The sequence below is a fragment of the Cryptotermes secundus genome, unplaced genomic scaffold (assembly GCF_002891405.2).
Source record: "Cryptotermes secundus unplaced genomic scaffold, Csec_1.0 scaffold144, whole genome shotgun sequence".
Taxonomy (NCBI): Eukaryota; Metazoa; Arthropoda; class Insecta; order Blattodea; family Kalotermitidae; genus Cryptotermes; species Cryptotermes secundus.
In genome coordinates this window covers 1,554,718-1,581,608 of record NW_019740655.1, presented here as the reverse complement: position 1 = coordinate 1,581,608, position 26,891 = coordinate 1,554,718, and the positions used below count along the sequence as shown (strand labels likewise).

The 26,891-nt window shown below is 36.2% G+C and overlaps 1 protein-coding gene and 1 long non-coding RNA gene across 3 annotated transcripts in view; one reads left to right on the top strand and one right to left on the bottom strand.

The window, feature by feature from the left end:
- Positions 1-23,785, top strand: part of LOC111872360 (27 kDa hemolymph protein) — a 29,174-nt gene extending 5,389 nt beyond the window's left edge. Inside the window, exons 2-6 of one of the 2 annotated variants that reach the window (XM_023866159.2) lie at positions 9,924-10,132; positions 14,399-14,520; positions 17,823-17,977; positions 18,492-18,642; positions 20,833-23,785. In XM_023866159.2, coding sequence (XP_023721927.1) covers positions 9,924-10,132; positions 14,399-14,520; positions 17,823-17,977; positions 18,492-18,642; positions 20,833-21,085 — 890 coding nt within the window. In that variant the 3' untranslated portion in view covers positions 21,086-23,785. Of the gene's footprint in view, positions 1-9,923; positions 10,133-14,398; positions 14,521-17,822; positions 17,978-18,491; positions 18,643-19,502; positions 19,640-20,832 lie in introns of those variants that run through there. The other variant, XM_033754664.1, reaches the window with a different exon arrangement.
- Positions 23,033-26,891, bottom strand: part of LOC117282947 — a 5,410-nt gene continuing 1,551 nt past the window's right edge. The window contains exon 2 of the long non-coding RNA XR_004513901.1: positions 23,033-25,087. This is a non-coding gene — a long non-coding RNA (uncharacterized LOC117282947). The remainder of the gene's footprint in view (positions 25,088-26,891) is intronic.

The window sequence follows — 26,891 nt, the reverse complement described above, 5'->3', positions numbered from 1 at the left end:
AAGGAAAATTGATCAGGCTACTGAATTGGACTTCAAATATAAACTGAGTTTTGAAACTTAGGACTCAGTCTTTGGTGCTAATGACGTAAATACAATGTATAATTCTTTTCTTAACTTATTCCTCAGAATATTCTATTCATGTTTTCCTCTAAAAGAATGGATATTTAAATCAAATAATAATTCATGGATTACTCCTGGCATAAGTATCTCTTGTAGGCAGAAAAGAGATCTTTACTTATTATGCAGGAATAGTAATGACGAGGCCTTGAAGAATCATTAGAGACCGTATTGTAAGATACTAAACAACGTTATAAGGGAAACTAAAAGAAAACATTATAATAAAGAGGTATTAAATTCCGGTAATAAAATAAGAACTGTCTGGGATATTACAAAACTATTCAGGAATACACAGTTCAGGAATTAAAAGTTAATGGAGAGGTTATTTGTAATAGACAAGATATAGCAGATTCCTTGAATAGTTTCTTCTTATCTGTGGTTGAAAATAATATAAATAAAAATTGTAAAATTAGTAACAAACTATTAGCTTACTTGTGACAAACTTTTAATCATCCTTTCTCTAGTATAAAATACCATGCCGTAACGTCTACTGAGATATCTAAAATTATTAAATCTCTAATAACAGAAGGATCTCATGGCTATGATGAAATATCAGTTAAAGTTCTAAAAATTAGTTCTCCATTTATTATTTCTCCATTAATATCTTCTGGTATTTTTCCCGATAGGCTAAAATATGCTGTTTAAGGGTTTCCCTTCTAACTTCCTTTTCAGAAATCTTCAAGAGGATTATATTATCCAGACTGAATAAGCGTAACTATGACCATAATATTATAGTTAATAAACAGTTTGGTTTTAGACATCAATCTTCAACTACTGAAGATTCCTATGTATTAATTAATGAAATATTAGAAGCATTAAATAAGCAAAAAATCATAGGTGGTATTTTTTGCGACTTAAAAAGGCTTTTGATAGTGTTAATCATGGAATTTTATGGAACAAGCTTCAATTTTATGGAATATATGGTAAATTTAATGATTTAATTACATCCTTATTATCTGCTAGATATCAGAGAGTTCTAATAACAAGCACTGACTTGAGTTACACTCGTACCTATAGTTGGGATATTGTAAGGCATGGTGTCCCACGGGGGCCCATTCTTGGTCCACTTCTTTTTCTCTTTTGTATAAATGATCTACCTAAAACTTTTAATAACTCAGTCAAATCAGTTTCATTTCTGGATGATACAAGTTTAGCTATTAGCAGTTACAATAATATACAATACAGAAATGATGTTGATATTTCCTTTGCTTATCTTAATGATTGGTTTAATTCAAACTTATTAACTCTAAATTTTAACAAAACTAAACATGGCTAATTTGACAAAGCCAAGTTCTAATAGCATAACGTCTGTTAATTATCATAATAATGTGATTTTAAGCAGTACAAATGTGAAATTTTGGGGATTAACTATTGAAAGTTCATGCCTAAATTGTGCAAGGCTTGTTACTCAGTGAGGGTGATCAAGCCCATTATGCCCACAGAGACATTAAAAATGGTATATTACTCTTATTTCCATTCACTTTTGACCTATGGAATTATTTTTTGGGGCACTTCTTCTCATAATATGCACATTTTCAGAATTCAAAAGAGAATAATTAGAGCCGTGAGTGGGTTGAGACCTAGGAACTCTTGTAGAGATGCATTTAGGGATTGGGGTATTTGCCATTGCAGTCCCAATATATATTTTCTTTATTGATGTTTGTTGCGAATAATATGGGTTTATATCACACGATATCACAAATTCATGGCCTTAATACTAGGCATAATTTTGATCTTTATCGCCCTCAGACAAGTTTGACAACTAACCAGAGAGCACATTATTTTGATATTAAAATTTTTAATTATCTTCCTTTAAATATAAAAGAGTAATCCATAACATTAAGCAATTTAGAGCAGCTTTAAGTGCCTTTTTACATACTAAATCCTATTACACTTTAGATGAATATTTTGATTAGGGATAGTTTCTTGTTTAGCTCAGACCCATTATTTGATCTATTGTCATGTATATGTTCTAATTTTGTATTATATCTTATATACACATGGTAGGTTATGTAGTTGCAGTGATGTGTAGGGGTTCATATGCTCGATTTATTGTTGCGGATTTATATGCATTGTTCTGCTGAGTGCTTGCTGATTTGGCAAGCTTGTGGTGTGACAGGTTCTGTATCCAATGATTTCAGCCTTGTATGGATGTGCAGGAAAGTGTAATAAATACAAATACAGATATGATATAAGAAAATAACTGTGATAAGCTCTTAAAATCTTAATGCTGCTACCACGGCTCACATACAATCTTTGGCATTGTTATAGTTTTCATGTTGATTTGCCCTTTTCCTGGATCTCTCTTGTTTTTCCCCTCCTCTTCATTCAATATGTATGTAATTCTTTGCTATGTTTAGACATCTTTCATTCTGTCTTTGTTGTCTAATATCTTCCTATATGTAATACAATCTTAAATTATATTGTAGCCCCACATTATCACATATGTCAATATTTATTGCAAAATTGTGTGTATCCAGCTAAGGGTTTTATGTTCTCATTTTTGTTGTGTGTCAGTTCCTTTGCCTTGTCATAATTTCATATAACCATGATGTTCAATATGCACTTCAAGTTAGTGTGGTATTTATAGGGAAAGAGAGAGATTTAAACTCACTAATTCCAGAATTTTCATCCTGTGATAGTAATAAAATATGTCGTTATGTATAGGCCAGGGTAGCTCAGTCAGTGTAGCAACAGGCTATGGGCTCGATGGCCAGGGTTGAATTCCTAGCAGGGGAAAGAAATTTTTCTCTTCTCCAGTGTCTAGACTGGATCTAGGGCCTGTTGTTCAAGAACGGTGGAACTATACCTCCGCTCCCACATGTGCCTTCATGGTGTGGTGCTTAATTACATAACTAGGCACAGGGACAACTTCACTTTACCTTATAATTTATATATTCATATTCATATTTTTATTGGTTCCAGAAATCCACATTTTGCAATACAGCCTCCAGATATAGAACAAGTCAAATTATTTGTATAAAAATCAACAATACTATAATATTTAACTACATATACAAATTGTGTACATGTCCAACATACCATATAAAACTATATTAAAAATTTAAGACAGCATAAATTCCCCAACAGAGTAACCAATTCAGACCATTTCACACCAATCAATCAATCAATCAATCAATCAACAAACCAACCAACCAACCAACCAACCAACCAATCTATTCTTCCTTCCTTGGCAAATCACTGTCATAGGAAAACGTTCCATACACATTAAACATACAGTAGTTCAATTTCTGTAATTAAAAATAAATACCCCCCTTTCACAAACATACCAACTTTAATTTAACATATATTCCTCTACAGAATAAAACGTATGTTATATATATAAAAGCATAAAATTTGTGATTAAGAATGACAGCTTCTGTGAGGAGCTAGAACGTGTATTCAATAAATTCCCTAAATACTATATGAAAATTTTGTTAGATTTCAATGCCGCAATAGGCAGGGAAGACATTTTCAAACCAACAATTTGGAATGATAGTGTGCACAAAATTAGTAATGATAATGGAGTTAGAGTAGCAAAATTTGCCACATATAGAGGAATAAATTAATTTAAGAGGGGTTACCAACCTAGCAGTAACTTAGTGAAGGATGCAAATGGTGATCTGCTTGCAGATTTCCACAGTATTTTGAATAGATGGAAGAACTACTTCCCCCAGTTATTGAATGTGTATAGAGTCAGTGATGTTGGGCAGTAAAACTGATTGTAGTAAATATTATGGGATATCACTGCTATCAACTTCATACAAAATTTTATCCAATATCTCTTTCTCAAGGTTAAGTCTATACATAGATGAAATTATTGGGGATCATCAGTGTGGGTTTTGACGTAACAGATCAACTACTGATCAGATTTTTTTGCATTCATCAAATACTGGAGAAAAACTGGAAGTACAATGAGACAGTACATCAGCAGTATGTAGACTTCAGTAAAGCCTATGATTCAGTTGTACAATATTCTGACAGAGTTTGGGGTAGCCGTGAAACTACACGTAGTTAGGCTGATTCAAATGTGTTTAAACAAAACGTATAGTAAAGTCTGTATACATATATAAATGTATGTCTGATAATTTTCCTATCCCAAATTGTCTAAAACAAGGAGATGCTTTGCCAGCTTTCCAGCTTCACTTTAGAACATGACATTAGGGAAGTCCAAGAAAATTGGGTGGGACTGAAATTAAATGGGGTACATCATCTGCTGGTCTGTGCTGATGGTGTGAATCTACTGGGTAATAGCATAGATACTGTATAGAAAAACACAGAAACTTAATTGATGCTAGTAAGGAGGTTGGTCTAGAAGTAAAGACAGAGAAAACTAAGTATATGTTGCTGTCTCGTCACCAGAATGCAGGACAAAATCTTAACATAAATGTAGCTAAGAGGTGCTTTGAAAATGTGGCACAGCTCACATATTTGGAAATGATGGTAGAAAATCAGAATTTGGTTCAGGAGGAAATTATGAGGAGATTAAATTCAGGTAATGATTGCTACAATTTAGTTCAGAGTCTTTTGTCTTCTCATCTGCTGTGTAAAAACATAAAAATTAGAATATACAAGACTATAATTTTTCCTGTGGTTTTGTATGGGTGTGAAACTTGGTCTCTGACATTAAAGGAGGAACGTAGGCTGAGAGTGTTTGAGAACAGAGTGCTGAAAAGAATATTTGGACCAAAGAGATATGATGTGACGGGAGGTTGGAGAAAACTGCATAATGAGGAGCATCATACACGTGACTTGTACTCTTCACCAAGTATAATTAGAAAGATCAACTGAAGGAGGATGAGATGGGCAGTGTATGTAGCATGAATGGGGAGAAGATGAATGCATATAGGATATTTTTGGGAAAGTCAGAAGGAAAGAAACAGTAGGAAGCCCAAGACATATGTGGGTCTATAATATTAAAATGGACTTTAGAGAGAAAGAATGGAATGGTATGGATTGAATTGATCTGGCTCAGGATAGGGACCAGTGAAGGGCTCCTCTGAGCAGGGTAATGAACCTGTGGGTTCCATAAAATGTTGGGAAGTTCTTGAGTAGCTGTACAACTGGTGGGTCCTCAAGAAATTCTCAGGTCCATGAAGTTAGTTTTTTTCATCTATTCCTCGCATAGAAGTAGTTATAATAGTCATGGATAAGGCCACCAGGTGGCAGTGAGGGTACCTGTGATCCAGTCAGCCCTGTAGTTTGGTCTTTGCGAAAAACAAATTTCCATTGTTGATGCACATATTGAGTGAATTGAAGATTTAATGTATAAATGTGAATCAGTTGAGAATTTTTCTATGGAAGCTGTTTCTAGAGATGGGAATTGTTTACTTTGAAGGTTTCTCCCATTCGGTCCATTTGAGATCATTCCGAATAATGCACTGCTGTGTGTCAATACAGCAGAAGATTACATATTTTATGTGAGGAAATACTGGAGTGTGTATTGGTAATTTTGAAATAATAGGTGTTAGTGCAATTTATAACATGTCTCTCAGCATTTATTTTGTATCTGAAGGCCAAACCACTCAACCATCAACTGTTATAGGTGGTAAAGTTGTGGCTGATGTATATGTATTTCTGTTGTGTAGCGGTGGACTGGACAGTGGCTATTATGTTGCTGAGTATGCCAGTTGAAGAAAAAAGAAAAGAGGTTAGGGAGTTCTGATGATTTTTTTTGTACGGGGTGGACTCAAAATATTTAATATAGATAGCTGCACTGCAGAATGCATATTGTTGTTTTGTCAAGTTAAATATCTTGATATAGTAGATCTACCTGTCTGCAGAATTCAGGTTTTTAAGATTAGTTATTTTTATGAAGTTTTTGTGTTCAACAGTTTCTCTATAAATTTTCATTAGGTCTTACATTAGCTTTAGTATTAAATCCGTGTGCCATAACAGGTGTTACTTTATGAGTTTCACTGTAGTTGTCAGCTGGGAAACTGTCAGTCCTGACTGAAGTGTTCAACACTGTTCCAAAGTCCCTCCACACCAGCTTGTGTCCTCCGGATCCAACCCATTTCGCCATTTATGATGACTCTGATATCTCTAGCATACTCACAGTTGACCTTCACTCTGAATTAGCCATTCTAGCTGTTGTGTTCTATGACCATTCTGTCACAGTAATCAGACTTCAGTAAATACTGTAGAAGGGACTAGAATTATTGGTCTTTGTTGAGCACTGAATACAAAATCACGTTTCATTGTGACTGTGTCATGTATCTCAAGTGCTAACTGGATTGCAGTGCAATAGGAAATGAAACCAAGATAGCAGAACAGATTGGTACAGAATATCCAATGTCCAATTTTTTATGATGTGTTAGTGCAACTTGTTTGCTGCAGCAAGACAAAGTACATTTGTTGTTACTTTGCCCAGATGGAATGATGTATTATAGTGTTTTCAGCTTGTGGACTGCAGACCACTATATTTCCATGTGTGGATTGTCTAGACTGTTCCTTGTGTTATTTTTTGTATACAGCTTTAGGAATAATATTTTACATCTAGTGATTTTATATTACTTTTTAACATAAAACTAATGTGTATTTAAATATTTCTATAGTCTTCTCTTTTGGTGTGACTAAGACATGTGATGAGGACAGGGACAGAGTTCTGGGGATGGTCATTTCATCCCTTTGAAATGGGATAGCAGAGCTATGTCATAAACCGTAGATACTAGGAAGAGAGACATATTTGTCTCCTTAAATTATTTTGTGTGCCCTTATGCATAATTTGACCGCCTCTGTGGTCTAGTGGCCAGAGTTCCTGGCTACAGATGCAGAGGTCTGGGTTCGATTCCTAGCGCTACCAGATTTTCTGAGTAGTGGGTCTGGAATGGGGTCCGCTGAGCCTTGTGAGGATAATTGAGGAGTTATTTCAAGGAAATAGTGGCTCTGGTGTAGAAAAACGAAATTAACGGCTGTGGGGATTTGTTGCACAGACCACACAACACCCTCTATCTGCTAAAGTTGGCACTAGCTTTGCTGACAAGCGGCAGTTACTCAGTCGGTATAGTTCACTTGCAGACTAAAACAATGGAGTTTGAATTTGTTTTTATGCATAATTTGTAATTGGGAACTATCAGTTTGAGTGGCTGCTGTGATTGTAAGATTGTATAATGGTGTTAAGCTTTATATTGTAAATAAATGTGTTTATGAATGGGGCCAGATTTACAGTAGTGGGGGCCCCAGGGCCAGCAAAGTGGAGACTGTATCTGTATTAACAAATCTAATTTATGACAGTCTGTCCCTCACCATTTCTAATGGTAACAAAATTAACAAACAAACTTTTCTGTGATTTTAGAGAGGCAGTCTCACTAAAATCCATGGAATCTGTCCAAGTCCGAGGCTTTGTGTTCATTTTTGTAACATACTTATTTTTTATGGTGAAAGCCTATGATTCGGTTAGGAGGGAAGTATCGTACAATATTCTGATAAGAGTTGGGATACCCATGAAACTAGTTAGGTTGATTAAAATGTGTTTAAACGAAACGTATAGTCAAGTCCATGTAGGTAAACATCCTCCGAAACGTCGGTTAACACCACATATACACGGTGCCAAATCCCAGAAGACTGCTTTCTTCATATGTCTGATAAATTTCCTATCCAGAATGGTCTAAAACAAGGAGATGCTTTATTGCCAATCCTTTTCAACGTTTCTTTAGAATATGCCATTAGGAAGGTCCAGGGAAACGAGGTGGGACTGAAATTAAACGGGACACATCAGCTGTTGGCCTATGCCGATGATGTGAATCTACTGGGTGACAGTGTAGATACCATAAAGAGAAACACACAAACTTTAATTGACGCAAGTAAAGAGGTTGGTCTAAAAGTAAACACTGAGAAAACTAAGTATATGTTGCTGTATCATCACCAAAATGCAGGGCAAAATCATGATATAAAGATAGGAAACAGATGTTTTGAAAATGTGGCACAATTCGGATATTTGGGAACAACGATAACAGATTGAAACCTGATTCAGGAGAAAATTAAGAGGTGACTGAATTCAGGTAATGCTTGGTACCATTCAGTCCAGAACCTTTTGTCTTCTCGTCTGCTGTCCAAGAACGTAAAACTTAGAATATACAAAACTATAATTTTGCCTGTGGTTCTGTATGGGTGTGAAACTTGGTCTCTGACATTAAGGGAGGAACATAGACTGAGTGTGTTTGAGAACAGGGTGTTGAGGAGAATATTTGGACTGAAGAGAGATGAAGTGACAGGAGGTTGGAGAAAACTGCTTAATGAGGAGCTCTATAACTTGTACTCTTCTCCAAGTATAATTAGAATGATCAAGTCAAGGAGGATGAGATGGGCAGGTCATGTAGCACGAATGGGGGAGACGAATGCATATAGGATATTGGTGGTAAAGCCAGAGGGAAGGAGACCACTGGGAAGACCAAGGTGTAGGTGGGTGGACAATATTAAAATGGATCTTAGAGAGATAGTATTGGATGGTATTGATTGGATTAATCTGGCTCAGGATAGGGACCAGTGGAGGGCTCTCGTGAACACGGTAATGAACCTTTGGGTTCCATAAAATGCTGGGAAATTCTTGAGTAGCTGCAGAATTGGCGGCTCCTCCAGAAGGGCTCAGCTCCATGAGTAAGTAAGTCTCACTAGAATCTATGGATTCTGTTTCTGATTTTTAGACAGTTAAATACACATACATTAATGAGACTCCCATTCCTAGGTAATAAACAGCTGTCTTACTGGTCCGTGGATCATACTGGTGTACTGGATAATTAAGGAGGTTAGAATCATATTCGTTTTTCATAGGGCAATTGAAAAATCCAATGACCTCATTGGGACTTGAACCCACAACCTTCTAGCTTGTAGCATAGTGCCTCCACCAATTATGCTACCGCATGCCCCCCTATCATAACAAGAAATAGTAATTTAACTTGCATAGCTCAAGCATAGCTGGATAGCCAGAGTGAGATCCAGAACTGTAAATTTCCCTTCCATCTAACACATGTTACACTGTAACTGTTTCTGACTGCCCTGAAGTAAAAAAGGTATCATATTTGGGTTTCAGAGGAATGTAAAGTGAAAATTGAGGACATTATTACTGACAACTGGAATGACTGTACATCATAAAGGGTCTGCTGAGTCCCATACCAAGCTGGAGTAGCTAGAATCAAGTTGTGATGATCCCCAGAAACTTGTAACAGAAAATCATTTTCGAGACTGGTGGGAGACTAGTATAAAACTGTGTGTGATTTCCATAGCAAATGGCAATAGGCATACATTGGAAAAGGTATTCTAAATGGTTCTGTGTGATACACTGGAAAGGGTTAATCACCACTCTAAATTCAGATTCAGTTTTTTGTGGATTGAGACAGAAGGTTGCTGATACAGGAGAAATAATTAAACCAGTGCTAGCAATTTGATGTAACTTCATAATAAGATTAGTGGCCAATGTATCCTGATAGTGAAAAACACTGCAAACTCACCACTTATAAGCGAAATTAATTAGACTGTGCAAAACTGAAAGAAGCAAGTATAATTAGTAAATCATTACAGTATTTAGTTTGACACTTTGGGTGCTTAATAATCTTATTGTGTGACAGATGTTTTAATTCCTGAATTTCAGAATCCATAATTTAAACTCCTTGATTACACAGGATATTCAGTTTTACCAACAGCGACTCTGTTACTTTCTTACATTTTGATGCATGTGATCTGTAATCCTGTGTGAAGTTTTACACATTACCAGAAGTTTAGCTATTTAACATATATCTTTACTTTAGCCAGGACAATAAAGTGTAGTGACTTAGAAAATAAAAATGTATGTTTATATTTCTTTCAAGGGAGTGCAGTCTTTGCAGAAATTGGTGATTCAGCTACACGAATCCCAAATTTTCAAGACCTCCACTTCGGTAACCTACCAGGCAACTTCTCAGTTCCTGGTAATCTCCCAGTGAATATCAGTAATGTTCCAACAATAGAGGAAGGACAGCGAATATTCGAAGAGAAATGTAAGAAAATGGGACATCCAGAAGCTTATGAGGCTGCTCAGGTATACACAAGAGTGGTTAAATGAATGAACCATTCCTTATTGCATTAAGCAAATATATACAGATTGTTAATGGCTGCCTATTCAGTTCAGAAATACAGGCAGAATATACATTAAGAGCATATTTGTATTCAGGGGCAGATTTTGATTTGTGAGAGACCTGTATTTGCCTTTAAAATTTTAAGAATGATAACTACTGCTAATTTATTCACACAGCTGACATAAATGAATAAGTATATTGTACTTGATCATTTTATGAAGAGTGGTTATTCAGGTGACAGACTTTTTTACTGTTGTAAGATTTGAGGTTTTCGNCATCACTTTCCACAAAACCCCATCATTAAATCCTATTGTGGGCCAGTTCAATCCATATTATATCTTCAAAACCTCTTTCTTTGTGGGTGTCAGTATCGTGCTATGTACTCCTCTCTACTGGATGGAGTCTTCCTGTCCTATCTTCCATCCAAAATCATGCATGCATCCCTTTTTTCTCGATATCTGTTTGATCCCTACTTCAATTTGAAGAGTAGGGCAAGAATAATCTTCAAGAGTTCTGTGAGAACCTCAAATCCTAGAACAATAATCGTTTATTTCACATTGTTCATGGTAACCTACTATGGAAGAAGCTATCTTCTTTGTTCTCCCATAAAGACAGGGTTTTACACTGTAATAAATATTTACACTTGCATAACTAACGAAGTTGACAAGTTCAAGATAAAGTTGCTGTGTAATGTATTTTGCTGGTATTTTGTGATTACATTGATGAAAGATAACAGAGTACTTGTAGGGGTTTCTCCCAATGTAATATTTAGCTGAGCTTTTCATCAGGCAGGAAGTGTATGTTTGTGGGTGGGGTGCATGATTCCCCTACCAAGACCTTTCTCATGTATTATGGCAGAATACCATATTGTTGATCCCTTTACATAGTCTTTTCACACAAGATGTCTGCAGATTTATGTGTAACTATCTCTGTGTATCTGAGCCCCTGTGAACTTTATAGCCACTTAGCTGGACAAGAAAATCCCTACTTTTTATAGAACCCTTTGAGTTTCATTACTATAAGGGAGGGTCAGTAAATAGATCACAAATGGAAGTAAAACAGCTGGTTGCAATAGATTTTCTGTGTGTATCACTAGGTATCAGCACAGTCCAGCATCATGACGGTCTAGGTAGCAGACGGGCATATGCATGTTCAGAAGCTGGTTTCAGTAATCAAAATGGTGACTGTGCTTGAAGAGAATACTACCAAAGAGCAGAAGCCTGTTGTGCATTTTCTGTGGGCAGAAGGATTCAATGCAAAGTTTATTCATAAAGAAATGTTTCCTATTTATGGTGGGAAGTGTTTGTCACATGAAGCAGTTCGCAGGTGTTGAGAAACATGGCAAAATGTTTCCCTTATAAGGAGGTTGAAATGGAAGTGCGGGAGTGGTTGAGACAACAGTCAAAAGACTTTTTGACACACCCTTAAGACAATGGGACAAGTGTATGAATATTGGTGGAGGATATATTGAGAAATAAATGTTTTTTCCAGGTTCAAATATCACATGTTTTGTGTTTTATATCCATTTTTGACCTATTTACTCACTCTTCCTTGTATGTTTATAAGAACCTGCCTCAAACTATTATGATGAATCTTTGATGTTAAATCCATGCAGTAATCTCACCTTACTGTAAGAAGTTTTCAGCTCAGCCTTTATATTGTAGCGTGTACAGCTGTTGCTATGCAACAACCATGATGTAAGTGAATAAACAGTGACTGTTTATAGGCAATGGCTTGGTAAACATGTTCCTGCAGCAATGAATATGCATGCAACAATAGAAGAACAGTGTTTTCTGTGTGGTCCATCTCAGCCACCAAAGCCAGCAGTTGTTATTAGAAGCCGCTACAAGGCAACGAGGAAGTGAAGATGTAGCAGACTCGGAAAACTTAGAATGTGCTGCAGTGACCTGTAGAGTGTGCACAACAGTGAAAGTGTTGTAACTGTTTGTAGTTATGAATATCGAGCATCCATTTAATTCAGTAATGAATCCAAACACTGTGTCTGGTCACCAACACTGGATAACTTGTGTCAGAAGTCCTTGTGAGGAAGTAAGAAAGAATTGATCTATTTAATTTCAAAGCTAGAAAAATAGGTGAAAAGAAAACAGACATGAATAATAACAAGTGCAGTCACTATCGCATTATGCATATTTTCTGAGGGAATTCTCAAAGAGGCATTATTCCTACCAGTCAAATCATCTGAACCAATTTTAGCGCCTGAACCATTTCCAGCATCCAAACCAATCTCAGACTCCAAGAAAATCCAAGTCGGAACCCTCGCCTAAGCAAACGAAATGGATTCCATACTGTCCTGGAAATTTCAACAAAGGAGCTTACCAGCAGACAACCAAAATTTATGACAGTTCTTGGCCTGCTGAGTTCCAGCCTTATCTGTATCCTTACTTTCTTGATCATGCATTATCTCATACATCACAAACATTGATGGGGCTGGCATAGTAAAGGCAAGTCAAAACAGAAGCTGTCACAGCTGAGGATGTTACAGGAAGGTAATAGGCTCATGCCAGAGTGGAAAACTATGCTGGCCTGAGTGAAAGATGAGGAAGACCATTGCTTTGCTCAGTTCCTTAAGGGAGTTGGATTCAGTGAATAAGATGATGAAGGTGAAAGACAAACACTGTGCCGAATTCCAGAATAAAATGGATTCACTGAAGATGCTGATGAATGTTCAGGGCCAACGGCATGCTCAATTGCAGAATGCTATGGATTCAGTGAAGAACATGATGAAGATGGGAAACAAATGCCATACTAAATTCCAGGATGAGATGGATTCAGTGGTGACATTGGAGAGAGAATGCTTTTGATGCCTATGAAACAGGTGGTACACTGTTCAGCATCCAAGCAGACTTCTGTCAGGATGAGGGAACCCAGGAAAACATGCCCTGTAGCTTCCACATCCACAGCTAAGAAGAAAAGTTCTGATCATCTAGGTCCAGGTTGGCCTGGTGCCACTTCCAAATGTCAAGGCAGTGACAACATGACAACATGAGGCATTAGCCTAGTGGAGGCCTTGTGAAGATGTATACATAGAACCACGAGCTAGACTTGAGCAACATGCAGGCCAAGATCAACATATGAAAGAAGACAATGCTGCTGGCAATGGCTACAAGAAGGTCTTGATAGAAGAAGCTGCAGGGCCAATGTGATGTTGTGGCACCAGTCACAAGAGCGATCAGAGATGTCACAAGCAGGCCCCTTCGAAATGCTTGTATAAGTAATGGTGGTACACTTGTATGCTGTTCGGGAAAAGCAGCCTTAAGGAGGGGGCAACAGGAGGAGTTGGAGAGTAGTCGAATTAAGGAGGGAGTAATGTGGCATGTAGACCAAATGACTGTGAAATAAGCAGTTATACAACGGCCGTTACTAGCAGTGGCCTGTAAATGGCAACAGAGGAACGGTGTTTCATGTGCAGTCTGCCGAGGCATTATAACCAGGACAGTTGGAGCAATGAGTTCAGTTGTGGGGTGTTAACCAGTTGGTAACTGCGTGACCACAGATGCTGAAGAAACTCCATTGTTAGGATTTTTTACCAGGAAATAATTAGTGAAAGCAGACTGAGAAGACTTATCGTGTAGTGATTTTTAGTGTGGAGATCAGTGATAGTCTTATAGTTATTTGTAGTTACAACCAGTAAGTGGTCAGTGAATCCAATTATGGAAAACCCCATCTATGGTCACTTGTACATGTGCCAATATAATATGACGAATTGAATGTAGGGGCATATGTTAAATGTTTTGTGGTATATTTTCTGAAATTATTCTTGCCATTTCTGTTGTTTTGAATATATGGGGAAAAGGTTGAATTGATTTCTGTGACGATTATAGTGAATTTCACCTTTAGCCATTTCAGGTTCACTATTAATAAGAGTCATCTGAAATTTGTACTGGCAGAAAGTTCTTGAAACACATATTCATATTCTAGTACATTCATCTGTCAGCGTTTTTTATGCCAGTGTCAAAAAATACTGGTTTTGTAGAGCTGAAGTAGATTGAGACAAATTTACTCTTGAGAAATGAGTCAGTGCTGTGTATCAGGTTTGGGAACTACAGTTTACTGCACATTAGATGATTTAACTAAATCTCATACATGAACTTTTGCGTTTTAAGTTTTGAACTAATAAAAATTTGGTTCTGCTGTAGTGTTTGCTCATACTTTATTTGTTGCAAATTTCAGTGTTTTGTAAAATTTATTTTCTGTTCATATTGCTGCAGGCTGCGAAAGATGATATTCAAGAATGTTTTAAGAGTATTGTAAATGTAACAGAGCTCCAAGCCGAGATGGAGACGGCCAAACCTACTGGCGATCTGGATGTCGTCTTCCGCAAATACTGCAGGTAGATTCTCTATAAATTACAGCTTCTAGTGATCTTGAAGTATTGAGGTGTTGGCATTTGGGAGAGAATAACGTTCAGAAATACTCCATACGCCATATAGTAGCATTGGCCTTTAAAGGTATTCATTACTGCCCTATTTGCTTCTACTCAAAATGATAAGATCAAGCTGGCAAAAGTGGTTTGTGTTTATGGCTGTAAATTGTGTTTTGTAATATACTAACTCAGATAATGATTTCATTAAGATTAATTTTGGAGCATCGTTAACGGCTGTGGGGATCCGTTACGATGACCACGTGACACCCTCTATCCGCTAAAGTTGGCACTAACTTCGCCGACAAGCGGCGGTCGCTCAGTCGGTATAGTTTGCTTGTGGACTACAGGCCACAGAATTTGTTGTTGTTTTTTTTTGCATACTTGAAATGTTTTCATTGGTTATGTTTACTTCTTCAGGCAAGATTTATGTGGGAAAAGTGGCAGGAGTGAGAAGCTGACCACAAACTTCCAGTGATATGTTCGGGAATATGTAGAGCTTTACCTCTTCTCACCCAAATGCCTTCATAGTGTAGTGCTTTGAGGCAGGGACAGCTTTACCTTAACTTAGATGTATGGCTTGCTAGTGTGGCACTGTGTCTGTAGTTAAGTGTTGATGAAATTAATGCCAAAGTAACAATTTTTACTAAGGTGAAGTACCTTTTATTCTTCCTCCAGTTGCCTTTGCAGAGTGAATGTACAGTGAAATCCGTATGATTAATGCCAAAGTAACAATTTTTACTAAGGTGAAGTACCTTTTATTCTTCCTCCAGTTGCCTGTGCAGAGTGAATGTACAGTGAAATCCCTATGATATGAACTTTTATTTAATGAAATCATTTAATCAACACATTCAGGGTTTTCATGTCTGAAATAAATACTTTCCATTATGTGTCTGATCAGTGCATATATATGCCACATGCCAAGCTGTGTACAGTATAAAGCTCATTGGCTTGTTAGGATGACTGACATATATGGATTCTCTGGAAGCTTGTCATTGTTCCATAATCATTATCTCATTTTGTTGGCTAAGCTTGGGTAACACTCACCCATCTATCTAAAAGCCAATTGCAAGGAAAAGAAACTTAGAAGATGGCAATAACCTGCAGGTATGTAGTGTGGCAGAAGAACAATTTTAAAGGGCGTTTTCAAAACTTCCTTGATCTTCATAATTCGTTTTGGAATTTGATCTAGATATCCAAATGTTCAGTTTGAAAATGAGAGTGAACATGATAATGTAATTCGTTTTGGAATTTGATCTAGATATCCAATGTTCAGTTTGAAAATGAGAGTGAAAGTGATAATGTAATTTTTTCCATTATGTAATTGAGGGCAAGATGATGAAGTTTTGTGTGGTCATGTCACAAAATATTCTGCATGGTTTCTGCAGTATGTAAAGTGCCATATTTAATTACAATTTTAATATAAACTACATATGAATGCAATTTATTTATACGTACTTATTTTGGCTTGTTTTGGACTTCATCCATCGTCTGATATGTAAAAGACAAAAGATTACGACGTTAGTCTCAATCACTGGATTGAGACTAGCTCTTTTTAACGGGCCCAACTGAGTAGGTTTATCCTTCCCCATCCACCTGAAGATGGAGACAGATTCAGTCTCCGAAACGTCATGGTCTTTTGTCTTTTACATACCAGACGATGGATGAAGTCCAAAACAAGCCAAAAGAAGTACAGTATACACCATCGTCAGAATTCTTTCAAGTCTAACAGTTTATTTAGTTGAGTGATTGTCGACCTGTAGATCAGATCCAATGAAATGTAGTGATTTCTTCAATAATATATATAAATTTCCCTTTATCTATCTTGCAGTCATTTTTAACAAAATCGAAACATAAGGATTGTATCCGGTGTAAAAATTTATAAAGCTCCTTGTCACACTTGTAATATTTTTAAATGTATGAAGCAAAATTTGCATATACTTGTCCATACAAGTTTCTGAAGGCAGAACGTCATGTGTCCTGGTGGCAGTGTATTCCTGAATTTAAAACAGACTAAAGTATGCACTAATTTAAAAATACTAGTCTTTTTACTATTTGGAGTGATATGTCTAGTTCCAAAAATAAACATATTCTTGGACTGAGAATTTTGAAATTATTTGGGTACTTTTTTTTTGTGGTTCATTTTACAATGCTGTTAGTATCTTCAGACCGCCTCTGTGTTCTAGTGGTCAGAGTTCCTGGCTACAGATCCCGAGGTCCCGGGTTCGATTCCCGGCGCTACCAGATTTTCTGAGAAGTAGTGGGCCTGGAGCGAGGTTCACTCAGCCTCGTGAGGATAATTGAGGATATTTTTCAAGGAAATAGCGGCTCCAGTCTAGAAAACTGAGATTAACGGCTGTGGGGATCCATTGCACTGACCCCGCAACACCCTCTATCCGCTGAAGTTGGCACTAACTTTGCCAACAAGCAATGGTCACTCAGTCGGTATAGTTCACTTGTGGACTACAGGCCACGGAGTTTGTTTTTGTTAGTATCTTTGTTAGTTAGTGTTGAATGGTAGAATGGTTGATGAATAATGAACAGGAAAGGATTTGGAAGGAAGTGGTTGCAGCCTCATTGAGGTACTATCCTGACATTACCTGGAGGGGATGAAGAAAACATAAGAGACTTCAGTAGAAAAGAAGTGACATTCTGCCCGAGATTTGAATGGAGCACCTCCAGAATACAAGTCTGTAGCATTACTGCTACACCAGCCTGCTCAGTACTTCAGTACTCTGTTATGATGCTTGTATACTGTGTCCCTTTGTCTCTTCTAAATCTGAATCACAGGCAAACATGAAACTTTTGACAGTTTTAAGATAACAAGAAAGGCTATTCATCAGTATTTTTAGCCTTTGCTAGTAATAGTTTTGGTTATGTACTTCTAACTTCGCTGACAAGCGGTGGTCGCTTGGTGGGTATAGTTTGCTTGCAGAGTAAAACCACGGAGTTTGTTTTTTGTTATGTACTTCATCTTCCTTTTCAGTTTTTATGGATTAGGCCCTCAAACTTGTTCCAATTCAGAATTAACGTTTAAAGCTGTGGATGTGACTGACAATTGGTGGGGCTTATTTGATGGCAGATTAGTGTATTCTGAGGTCTCTGCCTAGCCAGAACAATGCAGGAGAAAAATGTGGATTTCTTTGATAGCCCAAATTGGATTTTAATCTATGATCCCAGTGTCCAAACAATTGAAGATAGTTAATACCTTAGACTGTGAAGGCACTATGATCAGCTGAGTGATTTGTTTTGTTTCACATATTATATTGCAGGAAATCTCCACAGTTGAAGCAGTGTATCACTAATTTCACTGCCGTTGTTGAGCCATGCCTTGATGAGAAAGAGAAGGAGAACAAGCACCTAATCCAGAACATCACCGATTCAATACTTAAGTTTGTTTGTTTTAAAGAGGGTGACCGAATTGCTCGTAAGTAATTTGTTAACCCTTTGCAGTGAACCTTTGTACAGAACTTTTCTACTTCTAATTGACAGTACTCCTTTTCTTCTGATCTTGATAAATTTGAAGGTTGTGCGAGTATTTCTGTACCTGTTGTCTCTTTTTAGTTGAGGTGGTCATGTTCATTTGTCTGTCTCTGCAAGCATTATGAATCACCCAATATGTTGCAACATAAACTGAAGATGAAGTTTTACTTTCCACTCATCCATCACATCATCCTATTTGTTGTCCAGTCATGTGCATAGATCTACATTTTTCCATAATGTTCTGTGGTTGATAACACAGTTTTTTCTCACTTCACCTTGTTTGCACATGTCTTTTCCTATAAGATCAGATTTTCTGGATATCTGAGTTAAAGACTACTTATTTATATGGAGATTAAATGTGTTATTTCTTAGTACAAAATTCAGTTCTAATAATAGTATTTGGAAAGGAAGAGATAGATGCTTTGCTTACCAATTGTGGTGTCCCCTTTGCCCTCTAGTGTTTATTGCTGAGGGAGGTCCAGAGTGTCTTGATACCAATCAGGAAGCTATCCGGGATTGTGTCAACAAAACCATCACTAAGAATCTACCTACAGAGACTCTGTCAGTTGACAATTTGCCATCTCTGGAGTTTGGTGAAGAACAATGCAGGTAAAGCTTCCCTGACATCTTCTGTTGTGATCAGTATAGTGTGTTAATTAATTTTAATATGAAATTTGTTAACATTTTAATGAAATTCATTTAAGAAGGATGTCTTTGATATACTGTATGATCATGGTTTTGGGCATTTAAAGTTACATAAATTTTTGAATATATGACATTACTCTAACCACTGAGCACAAGAACAAATTTAAAATGAAGCAAATTTGGTTTGTTATCCACATCAGAAAAATTCTAGTTGGCAACGACTGTATTGCCAGCAGTTCTTTTGTTAACAAAAATGAAATCTAGTATCTATATTTATCGTAGATCATGTTAGAGCAAAGAAGATAGTTGCAACTTGATGAAACACTAGTATGAATGAATGTATCGAGGAGCCAGGATAGTGTAGTCGGCATAGTGACCACCTATGGGCTGGATGACCGAGGGATTGGAGTTTGAGTCCTGGTAGGGTCAAGAATTTTCTCATCTCCATGTCATCCAGACTGGCTCTGTGGTCCACCCAACCTCCTATCCAATGGGTACCAGGGGCTTTTTCCCTGGGGGTAAAGTGGCCGGGGCATGAAGCTGACCACCAACCTCCAGCTGGAGGTTGGTGGATGTATACATCCATTCTCCCATATGCCTTCATGGCGCAGTGCTTAGGGATGACTTTTACCTTCAACTTTTATGCCTTGTGCATTTATGTTCTTTTGGTGAAACAGGCCAGTTTCACAGAATCATGGACATCAGTGGTTTAATTTAGCTCATTAGAAATCATATTTACAGTAAAAAGATTAATCACATGCAGTCACAGAATTCATGTGACCATTCTTTACTTTCATCTTTGAATGAATTGCATTCATCTTCAGGGTTTTTCTACCCTGGAGATGGGGTTATGAAGTCTCTCTGAAACTCTGATATCCACCTACCAGACTAAATGACATAATACAGAAGGCTACAGTACCTCAAATCATATACATCCTACTTGCTTGGCACCTGTCATTGAAGTTCATGATGCAAGTTGAGATTAACATTCACAGAAGATAATGAACTGTAAGTTCTTACTGGACAAAATTAGTAGAGGAGTATCACCATTTTCTCATTTAGATATTTCCACTTTTGCTGCTGAGTTTTGCTTTCAACTTCATGCTTTGAATGTTGTCTCTAATAATGTAAATTCTTCTTAGTGAATATATGAACAATCCTGCTATGAAATTATCTTGTCATTACAAACTTATGCTGATACAGTAGTCACAACTGCTAATAAACTGCACCTATGTTCTGGAAATCATGCAACTGCAGTTGCTTTCATGTTGCTGTTCTTAATTTTTCTTCTGTTTGTTTACATACCAGTTAAAAATAAATATAACTTTCCTCCATTTGTGAGCAGATGGACTTAGTACTTAATGAGTGAATCCCAAAGTGTTTTCTGCAAAACCCAGGGATTCTATGTACATACTTCTTCAGTACTGATTTAGTTATGATTATGAGTCTGAAAGTAATTTTGTGTAAAAATTATACAGCTGAAGGCTTTTTCTGTTCCCAGATAATTCTGTTTCGTAGTCACCTGTGTCTAAAAGGGTTTTCTAGATTTCTGTAAGGGTGTGTGTTAAGCAGACTGTGTGCGGGTCGTGTGCACTGGAGAGTTCATGTTGAAATTTGAGCTCTGAGTATTTCCATGTGCATAATTTGTAATGTTTGCAGTAGTCAGTAAGACTGTACCATTGTGTCATTATAGAACATTTAAAACACATTTTTTGTAACTATCTTCTTACAGTTAATTAAAATACCTGTTCTTTGATTTGACATCAAGCTGAAATAGCTTAGTTGGTATAGTGACTAGGCTACAGGCTGGACAACTGAGGAGTTGGGGTTCGATTCTTGGTAGGGGCAAGAAATTTTTCTCTTCTCTATAATGTCCAGACTGGCTCTAGGGCCCACATAGTCTTCTATACAGTATATATTGGGGGTAAAGCAGCAGGAGCATGAAGCTGACCACTCATCTCCATCTAGTGCCGAGGTCAGGAATGATGGAGATATATTTCACTCCTGTGTATGTTTTCATGGCATGTTGCATAATTAATTAAGCCCAGGGATAAATTGTGAAACTTAAACATTCTCAGCATCCTTGATGAAGTAGTACCTGTAATCATGTTTACACACAGACACTGACATGGGAAATGTTTGTGCTTTTTGCAGAGATGTGGCAGAACTACAGGCTTGTGTTGTGAAAGTGCTGGAAACATGTACTGAACCTACTCCTGCAAATATTGTTGACAGTATGTTTAATTTTGTGCGCAAAATGACACCATGTGCCAAGTTCAAGTCTGATGATAGCAAACGTGCAGGTTTCTTAGGTGGTGCAAGCAGTGCAACCACTAGTACAGTTACAGGAATAACAATCTTAGCATCAATATTTCTTACTGCTGTTGCAAGAAAAGTACAGCATTAGGTACAAAAGTATCTTTTGTAAAGTAATTATGTGAAAGATTGGACTTCATTTAAGTACATTTTCAATATATAAATTTATAATACTGACAGTGTTCTGTCAACAATTCTAAATATCCATGAGGTGCTGCTGTATATCTTGTTAAGGAGATGAAGTTGGATGCAAAATGTGATCATAATACATCAAGTAATCAGTTTCTTATGTTAGTATTTATGATGATGTTCACACTTTACTTAAATCTAATAAAACAAGAAAAGTCTTAGAGGTGACAAGGAAAAGATACCTCTGGGATAGTATGAAGTATAGCTTCCTAGGGAAATAGTTAAAATAGTATTGGCATTTCTGCACATTTGATTGTATTAAATATTTCTTTTCTATCTGTACCTTCAACCAACTTCTGTCAGTGCTATATAATTCACAAGGTAATTGGTTTTGGTATTATAGACCCATATGATTGGTTTTATACCATAATAGTGTCCTTTAGTCCATACCTGCATCACACAAAAACGTCATTTACATTAGTCTCATGTTCCTTTTTTAATGCTAGGGATAGGTGGTAAGGGTTTTGGATATTAGAGCATGTGTTGGGTTGATGGTTTTGGAAACATTACATCATTCATCTGCTACAGAATTCAGGCCATCAAAAATTTCCAATGTTGTATACAAGAATACGTGTTTCTGTTAATAAGGGACATGCAATAAGCAATAAGCTCCACGAGAACATGATGCCTTATTTATGTATCTATTAATTTACAGTCTGCTATTTTAACATAATAGTGTTTGTTCTATATTTGTTTTACGTTTATATTTTCGTAGTGCTTGTCACCTTTGCATGCCATTATTTTTATTTCCCTCAACTTTATATAACATATTCTCTTTATTTTTGGCATTTATGTTCCTGAACAAAGACAATGGTGGAAAGTATTAGAAATAATGTAGCTCATAGTTTGATTGTAACCACTGTCAAAACATAAGAGCTCTCTACTTTCAGACTGAAAGAAGAAAGCTATTTCATCTGAATAAGTATATTTCAAGTTGAAATTGCTATTTTATGTGAGGAATAATTTGCAAAATTATTTTGTCACATGAAAATTATGTTGTTCTGGGATGTGACACCATGTAATATGGTAGAACATTACCACTGTTTCAGAGGAATATGCTGACTCCATCTTAATACCTGACAAAATTATAGGTGTCATGTTCCAGTAAACCATAATCTTCATATTCATTGTTACAAGAACCTCAGATCATACAGGCATTTTGGTCATAACACAACTGTTAACTTGCTGTTTTTTTTTTGGGGGGGGGATTAATCTGAATACAGTTGGATAATTAATGAAAATTTTAGTTACTTCTACAGTCTATATACTGGTCATAATAATATACTGCAGCATCCTGTTGCACATCACTGATTCAACTGTCTCATTTGCAACATGTCTTACTAAAATTTATTTAAAAGTTTCTCCACATCACACTACATGTTTCAACTGACATTTGTCATCATCAGGCATTTAAAATTGTTGATAAAAACTGCTGTACTTCTGTTTTGTAGTTTCAGTATTTGATATGTGATGGGTAATTATACCAATTGTGGTGTGTGTCTTTATTGCAAGTACACTCATAATAAAGGCACAACACAACAGGAAGAACTACCCATCACTGTGGGATACACAAGTACATAGATGGGGCCATGTATCAACTGCTAAAACTACAAAACAGAAGCACAGTAGTTTTCATCAACAATTTTTAAACGTCCAATGACGACTGATGTTGGTTGAAACATGTAGTGATATGGAGAAACTTTTAAATAAGTTTTAGAATGACGTGTTGCACATAAGACAGTTAACTGGTGACTTGAATAACTATATATTTGTACTATAACTTATCAGAGTTAAAAAGGGAATTGTATTCATTGTAAAGATAATGCTTTTAACTCTAATATTTCAGTTGTATACATAATGTAAATGTAAAAAGTAATGCATATTTTTGTGTCCTAAGAAACATCTGGAAAAGTTTTAACTTTATTCATTCTGGTCTGTCACACTAGTTAATTATTATAAAATGAATTGACAGCACCATCCAATGTGACTCAATATATATTTATGTAGTACCTTTACATGTTTTGGCCTTCTGAAAATGGTCACAACTGACTGAAACATGTAAAGGCGCTATATAAATATATACTGAGACACTGGATAGTGTTGTCAATTCATTTTATAATAAACATCTGGAAAATCATAACAGTTTTCCTTGAAACAGTTACAAATCACAAATGGAAAGTCTGCTAGAAAATTATGATCTTAATTTAAGCAAGAGCCCCATGACATTCCATACTCTAATCATATTATATTAATATATAACAGGGAATAAATGACCATCTGTATATTATGTACCAGTTCATATTTTTCCATTGTTGCTTACATCCAAAACATTGCGTGGCAGCTAAGACTGATGACCATATGTATTTATGTTATCATAAAATTATATAAAATTGTATACTACATAGCTTATGGAGTCTGAAGGATAAAGTATTGAATACAAATTAGAAGAAAACTTTCCATTTGGCATTATATAAGTCTTGTATCATACTTTGATTTGCTTCATGTTGCTTTTTCACTTCTCAGGCATTTTCAGTGGTCATGTTATGACTGACTTTGTGTTATTAGCATGAGAAGCAGTAAATTAAATATGAAACGTTATATATCTGCTTATGTTATTTTTTTTAATGTTGCTGAGAACCTACTGCCTCTACCTTCTGAATATAAGTGGAGAGAAACTGCACCAGGCTCCATACAATTCAACCAAACCCACTTTAATTTCACCCAGAAGATGTAGTAATTACCTTTACAATGTTGTTGGGGCTATGGGACTGAATATAGTCTAATATATAACAGGGAATAAATGACCATCTGTATATTATGTACCAGTTCATATTTTTCCATTGTTGCTTACATCCAAAACATTGCGTGGCAGCTAAGACTGATGACCATATGTATTTATGTTATCATAAAATTATATAAAATTGTATACTACATAGCTTATGGAGTCTGAAGGATAAAGTATTGAATAAAAATTAGAAGAAAACTTTCCATTTGGCATTATATAAGTCTTGTATCATACTTTGATTTGCTTCATGTTGCTTTTTCACTTCTCAGGCATTTTCAGTGGTCATGTTATGACTGACTTTGTGTTATTAGCATGAGAAGCAGTAAATTAAATATGAAACGTTATATATCTGCTTATGTTATTTTTTTTAATGTTGCTGAGAACCTACTGCCTCTACCTTCTGAATATAAGTGGAGAGAAACTGCACCAGGCTCCATACAATTCAACCAAACCCACTTTAATTTCACCCAGAAGATGTAGTAATTACCTTTACAATGTTGTTGGGGCTATGGGACTGAATATAGTCATTTTCTTTTTGCATTTGTGCATTCTATTTGAGTTTAATTACTATTTTAATTATAATTTGTGAATATGATCATGTCATTAACATTTCTAATTTTGTATTTTTAAAAACATTATTAATTCTTCTTTAAAGGAAATATTCATAATTTTAACATATAAATTTATGTAAAAGAGAACTATTGGGTGGTTAATAGAGAATCAATTGTAAGTGTACTCAAAAATAAATTCTATTCACTTCTCACATGGATCATTGAATTTTAAAATTCTCACATAATCATTTGCAGTACAGAAGGAAAAGAGCATTTCTGAAGAACTATGCACATATTTTTGGCTCTGCATACACACAATCCAGTCATGTTTAAGTGCTTAACTGTAGCATCTAATATTGAAAAAATAAATGTTTTAAAGAAGCTCTAAGTAAACATTTGCCATGAAGATTATGTTTGCATATGGCAGACTGACAGAATTAGTATTACCTGCAACAAGCATGTACAGCATCTTGTCATCTTACTGCGTATCATTTCATGCAGTATTGTTATGATTTTATAGTCTAGATGCAGCTACTCAAAATCTCAAAAGAGCTTATTCATCCAGATCCTGTGGTCATGAATATTTGGGAAAAGAAAGAAGAAAATTAGCATTATTATTATTTATTATTATTGGAGGGGGTGGGTTTCCCCATGCACCGCGACCAGTTTGATCTATTGTACGTCCCCATTTTGATATTCTACCAGTCTCTATACCCTACCGGTACTGGTACGTGCCATCAGCCCCGACTCAGCCAGTGAGTTCGGCCTCTACTGGCTCAGCGGTACCTTTGATGCTTCCCCCATCTACCAGAGGTGTTAGAAACTACTGTTGGGCAGGAAGTGTCCTTCAGTTTGGCTCAGAGGTCTTGAGACATGAGGTTCTTTTACGTGCCATAAAGCTACGACACGGGACCCACGGCTTAAAGTCCCTCCCAGAGGACTTGTTCCCTGAATTTTTCCGCCCTTAAAAATTCCATGACCTCTGCCGGGTTTCAACCCGTGTACCTTGAGTCATGAGGTGGGAACGTTACCCCTAGACTATGGAGGCCGCTCACAAATTAGCATCCTAGATCACAGAAAGGCTCAAAAAGAGAATTTTTAATCATTTCTTTCAGAAAATACCCATGCTATTTATCTAATATGATCATGTCAACATTCTTATTTACATATGATACTGACATATAGTTCGGTCATTTTGTGATATTAATCTCATAAATATTTTAAGAAATTTTAATTTGGAGAGGTCCTCTCAACATTGATCCCTTTCAGTTGTGACTTCAGCAGCAGCTGCTAAATGTGCCCATACACTTTTATCATACTTGCATGCAAGTCAAGTCTGTTCAGCATAAATTCAAGATCCATATTTTTGTCTCTCCCAAATTTACTTAAAGGATGATTATACAAAAATAAAATTTTACAAAAACTACTGTGACAAATTATCTAACAGTTACAAGGTTATTTTCAAGAAGCAACTAAACTAAGTAAATAATAATTGTATTATATTAGCACTGTCACGTATAATTTGTATATATGTTGCTGAAAAGTGCATTTACACAAATTCACTCATACAGACTGAAACTGGCAGTAATGTTTTTGGTGGAAAGGGATGTAGCATGTGCTAGATGAAAGTGACAGGAGCATAACAGGAAAGGATACAGTTTGGTTTCTTTTGTGTAAAGATTATAGTAACAGTAATCTTCTGGATATTTTTGCAGCATTTCAGGCATTGAGTGCTTGTTATCAGTGCATTCTAGTCTGATGAATTAAAAACTCAGAAAAAAGGTCAAAAGTTCATCATTTGGACAACTTGATGTGAATACATACATTTCACCTGAACAAAGTATTCTCTTGACTGAGTGTTAAATGACAGGCCAAAAAAAAGCTTCCCATGAACCAGTAAAGAATGTGCTGGCAGTGCAGAATGCCCAAATGGAATGATTAAAGAGAATTATAGACATACAGCAGTTCTAGTGAATGTACATATTTAATGATACATAAATATGCTGCTAGAAATCCATGTAACTACTGTTCATGGGTGCTCTGAATTTGAACTCGCTGCTCAAACTACTCTTATCCGTTCAGGTAGCAGAGGGTACATTCTTTCTCGGTGTCATTGCTGCTGCTGTTACTGTTCTTATAGAAATGGACTATGAAATAAATGCAAAGGAATTCAGCAGTTTCACCAGTTAATAAGAAGATTTATGCCCCAGTTTAAGAATTTTGTAAGATCATTAACCATCAGATAGATGCTGGCAGCTACTGGCTTGTCCAGATTCACACATATTATTATTTCCTATATAATTGTCTTCAGATTTATTTTCATTTCTAATAAAAAATATGAAGGTAAGTTACAAATGGATATAGAACTTAAA